The 9,557-nt window shown below is 55.8% G+C and overlaps 1 protein-coding gene across 1 annotated transcript; it reads left to right on the top strand.

The window, feature by feature from the left end:
- The first annotated feature begins 2,421 nt into the window (after positions 1 to 2,421).
- On the top strand, positions 2,422 to 7,203 carry Mnx1 (motor neuron and pancreas homeobox 1). The gene is made up of 3 exons (XM_059256655.1): positions 2,422 to 3,171; positions 5,982 to 6,142; positions 6,724 to 7,203. Exons 1-3 carry the CDS (start codon positions 2,481 to 2,483, stop codon positions 7,084 to 7,086), a joined length of 1,215 nt encoding a protein of 404 aa, XP_059112638.1. The 5' UTR covers positions 2,422 to 2,480; the 3' UTR covers positions 7,087 to 7,203.
- The last annotated feature ends 2,354 nt before the right edge of the window (positions 7,204 to 9,557 follow it).

Genomic DNA, 9,557 nt, shown 5'->3' with positions numbered 1-9,557 from the left:
CTGCATCCTGGGGAGGGATGCAGCCCAGCTTCCTTGCTTGCCTGATTTGGCCTTCCTCCACGGGAGAAAAGTAGCAGGAATCTCCGTTCTCCTTCAACGCATCTTGCCCACAGCATCAGATGAGATGAGGAACCAGGACAAATACAGATGAGAAGCTTCATGGGCAAGCAGGTGTGGCCCCCAAAATCAGACAGTTTCTTTGAACCTGTGCTCTAAAAGACAAAGATGGCAAACCCTCCTTGTAGCATCATAACGAAGATTAAAGATGATACAGAAAGCACGCGAAACTTAGCAGGTATTCATGGAGCAGAAGTGTTCCTACTTAGAGGCAGGGCTGCATTTTAATCACCCCAAAGGGACAGCACCTAAAGACAGCACCTATGTAGACATGGTGCTTTTTGTGTCTGGCGGCCCGGCCTTTGCAAAGCTGTGTAGCATTTACTCCAAGTTGCTCCTGCTCTGTTCCCGGCTTTCCAGGCAGGACTATGCACCTCAGGACCACCCTGTCATAATGAAAAAGGAATCCCACTCACCCAGAACAGAACCATTGTGTCAAGTTTCTCCTGAATAAAAACTCTTGAGGAGAAAAGTATAGTCCTCATATTTATCTTTCCAAAACAAACAAACAAATGAACAAAAAAAACCCCTCTTAAAACAGCCTTATCTGTTCCTTTTTTCATTCTTCCTTTCTTTCTCTTCCTCCCTCCCTCCCTCCCTCCCTCTCTCCCTTCCTTCCTTCCTTCCTTTCAGCAGGGGTTTTAAGCCCTGGCTGTCCTGGTCCTGTAAGACCAGGCTGGCCTCGAACTTACAGAGATTCACCCGCCTTTGCCTCCCCAGTACTGGAATTAAAGGCGTGTGCCATCACCATCCGGCCCTTGCCTACTACTTTTCAGTTCATCCAGCACGGATTGTCTTAGGGACCCCTGCCGCTTCCTGACCCATTTCCGCCCCTTTGTGAACTTCTCACCTGCTTAGGAAGTCAAGCTTCAGGAACCTGGAAATCCCTCCCACCTTCCCCTCCTGTTTGGGGAAGATACCTGAGGATGGAGCTAACGACAAAGCCCTGTTAGTTTCCCAACCTACTTATTGATTGGTTAAACTTAAAAACAAAACCAAACCTAGAAGGAAGCTCTTCTACTGTAAACATTTGATGTGTGTATAGGATGAGGTCTGGATTCACACTCTAATAACTTGCTCAGTCGGAAGCCCTCTTCTGATTTTCCTGGACACAGCCGGCAGGAGGAGGCGAGAGCCTGATTGTGGCTCCCTTAGCCTTGGGGAGGGCGCAGTGTGAAGGTGCAGCCCTCGGCAGAACCCCGCAAAGCCTTTCCCCTGAACGCCCACGAGGCAAGGCTCCGCCAAGAGAACTTTGTCACCTAGGTCCGGCTCACTGGCACCTGAACGAACGACCTTCAAGCCAATGTGAGTCTGTTCTCTCTCCACCCTGGCGGGGGTGGGTGGGTGGAGGAGCTCCTGACAAAGATTTGTGTGTGTCAAACTCTCACTCACCATATTTATACACACCGGAAACCTTCAACAAACATCTGCGGCGCAGGAGACTTTGGAGGCGGGGGGGGGGGGGCAGATTCGAAGGTTCGACCTTCAGAGGATTGGTGACTGGGACTCAAGCCACCTTGAGACGCCCAAGATTCAGGAGCAGGCGTCTGGGGTGGGTGGGGGGAGATTCTGGTCTTCAGCGTGCTGAGCTCAGGGTCCCGGTTTGGGCCCCTAGTGGTCATCAGGGGTGAGGAACCACCTAGTTCCCCAGCACAGAACAGTCCACAACTCCCGCAAGAGCGCACGAGTAGCTGGAGGAAGAAAAGGTATCGGCTTCTAGTGAACAAGGTGTCTAGGGGACTCAGGGGCACTCACAGAGACCCAAGGTTACCAGTGCCCGCCACCTACTCAGCACCAACGGAGCGGCAGGCCTGTATTCAGCCTCCAAACTCTTTTACGCATCTTCTCTTCCCCACCACTGCAGCTCACCACCCGCTACTTAGGACCTGGGGGCGCAGGGGCGGGGCGGCAGGCAAACTGGACCGTGACAGGTGCGCCCCTCGGCCAATCGCCGGACGGACACCCCTCCCCGGGCCCCCGCTGCGCGCGCCAATCCCAGACCGCGCTGAGCTTCAAGTGTGCGGAGGGGCGCGGGTCCCCACCAAGGCGCCAGCGGCCTCGGCGCGGTCGCTTGAGCGCTTGAGAGCAGAGAGCCGGCCTCCCCAATCCAAACTCGCAGGAGCGCTCGCGTGGGAGTTTGTACCAGCGAGTGGAGCGCAGTCGCCCCGAGGACCACAAGGAGGAGGCATCTGGATCATGGTCGCTCTCGGCTGAGTTTACGGCTGCGACTTTGATTATTGGCAAATAATCGCAGTAACAATACCGAGCCCTAGGGCTGGCCACCGCCACATTCAGTCTCTGCAAGCCCATACACGACCGCGTCGCCCACCCCTGGACACTGATCGTCAGCCCCAAACGAGCCGATGGAAAAATCCAAAAATTTCCGCATCGACGCCCTGCTGGCGGTGGATCCCCCGCGAGCCGCCTCCACTCAAAGCGCGCCGCTGGCCTTGGTCACTTCGCTCGCGGCCACAGCATCTGGCCCCGGTCGAGGCGGCAGCGGTGGCGGGGGGACCAGTAGCGGGGCAAGCCGCAGCTGCAGCCCAGTGTCCTCGGAGGCCACTGCAGCGCCGGGAGACCGCCTGCGGGCTGAGAGCCCGTCGCCCCCACGCTTGCTGGCTGCGCACTGCGCTCTGCTGCCCAAGCCCGGATTCCTGGGCGCCGGAGGAGGCGGCGGCGCGGCGGGTGGGCCGGGCACTCCCCACCACCACGCGCACCCGGGTGCCGCCGCCGCCGCCGCTGCCGCTGCGGCTGCTGCCGCTGCCGGCGGCCTGGCACTGGGGCTGCACCCGGGGGCCGCGCAGGGCGGCGCTGGCCTCCCAGCACAAGCGGCTCTTTACGGTCACCCAGTCTACGGTTACTCGGCGGCAGCAGCGGCGGCTGCGCTGGCGGGCCAGCACCCTGCGCTTTCCTACTCCTACCCTCAGGTGCAGGGCGCGCACCCCGCTCACCCTGCCGACCCCATCAAGCTGGGTGCCGGCACCTTCCAGCTGGACCAGTGGCTGCGCGCGTCCACCGCGGGCATGATCCTGCCCAAGATGCCGGACTTCAGCTGTGAGTACCTGCGCAGCACCGGGGCAGTTCTCTCGCGCATCTTCCTCTCCCGCACCCCCTTCCTTTCTGCCTCGGCTCTCCGTGAGCTATGCAAGCGCAGCGAAGCCGCCACAGCTCATCCCCGGGCCTGTGAGGCCTCGCGTGGGCCGCGCGGCGTGAGAGGAGCAGAGAATTATTAAAATGGCCACGCTCAGGCCTTGCTTTCTCTTTCTCTCTTAATGGACCAGGGAGGTTAGAGGTGTGAGGCTGAAACCTAATGATTAACTTGCAGGTTGGAGAAGGAAGTGCGTGGGAAGGCTAGCCAAAGAGGGCCTCGAATGGGGAAGGTTTTAGGGTCACTGAAACCTGGGGCTTAGCACGGGGAACATGAACTTGGCCAGCGGCTCCATAATGGGCTAGGAAGAGACGCATCACCGGGTCCAGAAGTAGCTAAGGAGAACATGGACTCCTGAAGTATCAGGGCTACAAGGCCAGGGCCCAAGCTCTTTTCTGGTCCTTGTCAGGACTCTGCCTTCCTCTGAAGGGCCAAGGTGTGTGTGTGTGTGTGTGTGTGTGTGTGTGTGTGTGTGTGTGTGTGTGTGTGGTGGGGGTTCCTGTATACAATGTCCAAGAGGTCTGTTTTGAACAGAAGGTCGCAGGGACTCTACATAGCAAGTGTCCTCCTGGAATTCCAGGTTCCCAGCACCTTTGGGAGCTCCTGTCCAAGGTGGGAGCAAAGAAGGCCCAGCCTGCTGCATCTTCTCTGCCACCCAAGAAGGACAACCTTTCAGGGGCCATTTCAGACTTCCCTGGCACACGCTGCCTTTGCATCTATGTAGGGCACCCTGGCTCTTACTCTTACCCTGTGCCCCACATGGGTCGGGGCAAGCTGCCTTCCCATTCCGGCCAGAACAGAAGATGTATATGACTTTCCCTTCAGCCGCCCAACACCCAAACAAAGAGACCCCATTGTTTCCGTCTGAGTGGGTTTGTTTAGACTGCGGAGATGCAGGCACTGGAGGGAAAAAAAGCAAAAAAGAAAACAGAAATAAACACTCGCCAGAATTCAGATTCCTCTGCTAGTGGCCGTGGTTGTGACTAAACAGAGAAAGCAAGCGAGGACCCCTGAGAACTGCAGAAGTAGCAAGGTGGTGAGAGAATCCCAGCCAGAGCACTTGTTTGCTCACAGCCACCCAGGCTTTTCCCAGCTTGGCTCCAAGAAGGCCAGCCTTGTTGATCTCTGGCAAAGAGGAAAGGCTTCCATTAACCTCAGTTGGGGGGCTGCAGCTCAGTCTCTGACGTTGTCCCTATCCAGTAAGTCCTGGGCAGCATCTAAGCCTGGGTGAGGAGCCCAGCAAACCCTTCAGATGGAAACCTACCCATAAATGTCCATTATGGCCGCACCTCCTACCTAGGCTTGGGATGCATAGGTGCCCAGAGAGGAGCTGGTCACTGGTCACACCACCAACAGACCTCTATGGCTTTGGGTTTCCTGACGACCCAAGTGCTCTGGGGGGGGGGGGATGTTTTTGTGGAGCCCATGATCACTCCAAATCCCTGCAAGTGGGACCCCTTTGCCAGCACACCCAGCCCATAGTGTCTCATGGTGGCTGCATTAAAAATATGGCCTGTTCTACATGGAGAAAAGAATCCAAACCCTAGACCCTGCCCGGCACTAAGGAATGCAGCAGAGGGTGGCTGAGTGTTCTATTCCTGGGACTACCCTCTCACCTGGGAAAACAGACTTGATTTTCTTTAATTGGTTGTTTCTACCCATTGGATGGCATTTCCCAATGATCCCTTCCGAGCCAGTGTTTTAATTAGAGTTCTAATGTATTGTCAAGTTGGGAATTCGTAGCCTTGTTTAACTAAAGCAGGGGGCGTGGACCTTCCTATAAAGCAAATTGCCCATCCCAGGGGAGCCTGAGCTCATCCCAGCCAGGGGCTGGCCTCTTTCTTTCCTTTGCTTTCTTTCTTTTATTGTCTAACACTCTTTGGACTCCTGGGAAATCAAGGGAAGTCTCGTTTTGAGGTCATAAAATTCTCTGTGATGTAACCGTGCGAAATTATGTAAATAAAGCACAGATCTCCTGGAACACACCGAAAGCCAGATCCACTCACAGCTCAGCCTTTAATTTGAGTAATGAGAATCGTCGAACAGGCTTCCAGTCCCTGTGTCCTCTGCTCTAGGAGGAGGAGGGAGCTTGTCAAGACAGACTTGGAGACACCCTGATAAATATGCTTATTTAGGCTCCAGCTTCTGTCCTTACCCTTCTCCTCTCTCTCTCTCTCTCTCTCTCTCTCTCTCTCTCTCTCTCTCTCTCTCTCTCTCTCTCTCTCTCTCTCTTCTCCCTCCCCCATGGTCCGCGGGCCCCACGCGGCTTTTCTGCTCTTCTGCTTTAAGATGGTGGCAGAACCAAGAGCATGGGTGCTTTTCTAGGTTGAGGTGGAGGAAGGCCCTCTATGAGAAGGTGGGGGGGGGCGCTTTGGTCTCTTGCTGAACCAGGCCGGCTTCCCAAGCTTTTAGATCAACCCTCTTCCTCCCAGTGTTCATACAGGTGGCCACTGAGAGCAGGCAACAGACTCGATTTAATCACGACCCTCACATGATAAGATTGTCGGTCTGTACCCCAAGATCTCCCCTTCTGCTTGGTGTCTGAGATGTGGGTTCTCCGGTCCGTGGGGAGTAGACACTGATGTTGAAAAGAAACCCACTTCTGCAGGGTGGGCGCTGGAGGCTGGACCTTGGGGGAGGGGGGGCAAGGGCAGCAATGGCCGGAACCGGGGCAGTGGACAAGCCTACAAAGGCCTCTCGCCCTTTTGGTCCACAGCCCAGGCGCAGTCGAACCTCTTGGGGAAGTGCCGAAGGCCTCGCACCGCCTTCACCAGCCAGCAGCTGTTGGAGCTGGAACACCAGTTCAAGCTCAACAAGTACCTGTCGAGGCCCAAGCGTTTTGAGGTGGCCACCTCGCTCATGCTCACAGAGACCCAGGTGCGCACCTGATACCCCGCCCCCGGTCAGCCAGTCCCTCGAAACCGCCCAGGCGGGTACTGATTTGGGGAACTGGGTCCCAGCCTCTTGACCTTTAGGTTGGGTATTAATTCTCGGTGGGCGAGGTTCTAGGAAGACCCAGAGCGTTTCCGCGCTGGAGGTTTGACTCAATAGGGTTGGGGTACAGACCGAGAATCTGTATTTAACAATCTGTATTCTCTATTCTGGAGAAGGTGTCCCTCAGGCCACGTTCTAGGAGGTTCTTTTTCTAGAAAGGTGCGGACTTGAGAGTTTAGAGACCTGCCAGCTGCCTTGGTGCTTCGGTAGACCAAGGGCATGGAGTAAACACTCCCAGCTGGGGAGTTGGGGGTACCACGCCCAGCTATGGGGTTACTGATGAGTAGAGTGGATGTAGGGGCGAGGGAATTGAGAAGCCGCTGCCCAGTCAGCTTCTCAGCCCTCTAGTGAAGCCCCTTCTAGGGTTAGGGTGGGCCGAGGGGGCAGGAGTCCCTAGTGCTCACACCCTCTGGATTCGTGGGGAATGCAGGTGGCGGATTTCTCACGCTCACTTGTGCCTGCAGGTGAAGATTTGGTTCCAGAACCGCCGAATGAAATGGAAACGCAGCAAAAAGGCCAAAGAACAGGCTGCTCAGGAGGCGGAGAAGCAAAAGGGCGCCGGCGGGGGCGCCGGCAAAGGTTGCGCTGAGGAGAAGGCCGAGGAAGAGCTGCTGGGGCCGCCGGTGTCCGGGGACAAGGCCAGCGGCCGTCGCCTGCGGGACTTGCGAGACAGTGACCTGGATGAGGATGAGGATGAGGATGAGGACGACCACTTCCCCTACAGCAATGGCGCGGGTGCCCACGCCGCCTCGTCTGACTGCTCATCCGAGGACGACTCGCCTCCCCCAAGGCCGGGCGGGCCGGGGCACCAACCTCCGCCCCAGTAGTTGCCTCAAGCTCGGCAGCAGGGACGCGCACGACCGCCACCCGGCTACGGGTTTCCAACCCCATCCTGTGGCCTGCAGCCAGTCTGGCAGCCTCTCCCCGGACCATGCATCCAGGTGCGGGCTGGGGTGGGGGGTCCTATTTGGGCCCTCAAAGAATAGCAAGGAAAAGAGAGAGAGAGAGAGAGAGAGAGAGAGAGAGAGAGAGAGAGAGAGAGAGAGAGAGAGAGAGAGAGAGAGAGAGAGAGAGAACACAAAGAGAAGGAGAGCTCCAAGGTGAACTTTCGTTCTTTTAAATTTAATTTCGGGTTGTGTTGGCCGGAGGTGTTTGTGAGAAGAACTGACCCCTTCTAGGAGTGGCTTCTGCCTGCCTCTTCCCTCATCGGAGAAGGGAAAACTACAGTGTTAAGTGACCTAGAAACTTGAAACCTCCTTTGGAGACACCATTCTGCTGAGAATTGAAAACAGAAAAAAGGTTTTATGCCTTTGTATGGGGGTGGGTGGGTGTTATGAGCATTCAGACTGCTGAAAAATCTCAGAATGGTAGTGTATTTTTGTATATTGTATTTATATATAAAGAAAGAAACGTCTACTTATGCATGCTAAATTATTATTTAGCTTCCCCGTTCCCCAGGGTGGAGATGGAATGTAAAATAAATTGGTTTTGTACTGGATGAGAGTGAAAAAAAAAAAGAACTTTAATTTTGGAAGGAGGGGGATTGAACCCAGGACCTTGGGCAAGCTAAGCAAGTGCTCTGCCACTGGTCCACATCGCCAGCCCAGGAAGTGCAAATCTTGTGGGGTCTGGCTGTTTTGGTTGTCGGGATGATGGTCAGGGTGTCTGCTTCGTGACTGTCAGAAAAGGGTGAAAGTCGGAATGACGAGTGGGTGTCAGGACCACCTCTACGCTTGGGCCCCCAAGACCGAACCTGACTCCGGAGGCTGAAGGTGCAGGAGGCCGTGGGGGCGCAGGTGTGAAGTGTGGCTAAAAATATCAGAGGCCAGGTGTCAGAGCAAACCCGAGTGCCTGGCTTCAACCCTGAGCTGTTCGTGTGACTCTTAGCCGAGTGATTTTGGACACTGTGTTTATTTCCCATTTACTTGCTGGATCTTTTAGCTTCATTGGCATGGGAATATAGTATTTAAATGTTTCGGAGAATAAGCTGCCAACAACTAGGTGTTAGTGGCATTTGGGGTCCTAGAGACCGCAGGGGCTAAGCAAGCACATTTCCCGGAAAAGCGCTCAATGGCGCCATGCAGCGCGTTCTCCTTTTGACCAGGGCCCCTCCGCCAGCACAATGTCCCTTGTGCTAGCCAGGAACGATTTTGTTGGATCTGTGCAAATGTCTTCTGAGAGGAAGAGGCGGGCAGCAAGAATGCTCTATGCCAGGGCTGCAATGGCTCTGGGTTAATAAACCTCCGCAGCAAACGCCATCAATCATTCAACCCCTAGACCATGTGCGGCACACATGCCGGGCGGGCCCAGCCCTAGGCGCACTGGACCTCTGCATTCTGACTCTGGCCTGGGAATACTGGGTCCTCCGGGTCTGGTTCGTCCCCCGCTCCCCATTCCCGCTTGGCTGTCTTGGCGGCCAGTTTTCTACTAAGACCAGATGTAGAGGGACGCTCACCCTTTCTGGTGTCTGCCGCCTGTCGGTCACTTTCTCTCCCACACCTGGGTGAGGGCGAACAGTCCCCTCCCCTTGCTTCTGCCCGCCCGCCCTCCCTCCCAGCTGATGAGAGTTCAGAGGGGCCTGGAGTTTCATTTGGGTGATTACAGCGGGGCCAGCGGGGCACTCCTCCATCTCAGAGCCGAGCCAGATTAATATCCTCCTGGCAGCTCATTATCACCCCGGGCTCCTTCCGTAAAATCCAAGCCGGCCCAAGCGGGGCGTGGGGATGGAAGCCAGGCAGGGCAGCTGCTGAGCGCCATGCGCGCGATCGACCCGAATCCCAGCAGCCTTCAGATCCAAAGGCTCTTTGGGGGCGAAACTGGGTTTGCAGGGCGGGGAAAGTAAAGGGCTGGAGGAAAGGGAATAGGAAAATCTGAGAGGAGCGAATGAAAGAGAGAGAGAGAAAAGGCAGATGCTTTTTCTTTCCGCCTTTTAAAAAGGATGTATGTATCTCTTTTTAATTTCTAACACATTGGCGAGGGTCAGCCCGAAGCAATCTCTTCGCAGGTTTGCTCCACATCTGGGGGTTATTTTCCCTCTGAGGATGGCCATCCCAGTCTCAGAGCCTCGGAGCCCTAAACACTGGGTAAACAGAAAAGGGAGGCCTGGATCTGGGATGGAAGGGTAACAACCGACCTGGGAACTCTGGGTGCCCCCACTCCAAGGGAGAGACGCTCCCCTGGAACAAAGGCCAGCGGAACGCTGGAGGAAGAAACAACCACAAAGACCACCCCCTTCCGTTTCTCCGCACTCGGGTACAGCAGGGCAGCAAGACTCTAGTTTGGCGCGCAGATCCGCCGG

The sequence above is a fragment of the Peromyscus eremicus genome, chromosome 3 (genome assembly GCF_949786415.1).
Source record: "Peromyscus eremicus chromosome 3, PerEre_H2_v1, whole genome shotgun sequence".
NCBI lineage: Eukaryota > Metazoa > Chordata > Mammalia > Rodentia > Cricetidae > Peromyscus > Peromyscus eremicus.
This window is presented reverse-complemented; position numbering and strand designations above follow the sequence as displayed.

Bases quoted from the DNA above. Each gene is read 5' to 3' on its own strand.
- Mnx1 (XM_059256655.1), top strand. From the start codon at position 2,481: ATGGAAAAATCCAAAAATTTCCGCATCGACGCCCTGCTGGCGGTGGAT. The intron at 3,172-5,981 runs GTGAGTACCTGC...TTTGGTCCACAG, and splicing joins CAAGATGCCGGACTTCAGCT to CCCAGGCGCAGTCGAACCTC. The intron at 6,143-6,723 runs GTGCGCACCTGA...TTGTGCCTGCAG, and splicing joins TCATGCTCACAGAGACCCAG to GTGAAGATTTGGTTCCAGAA.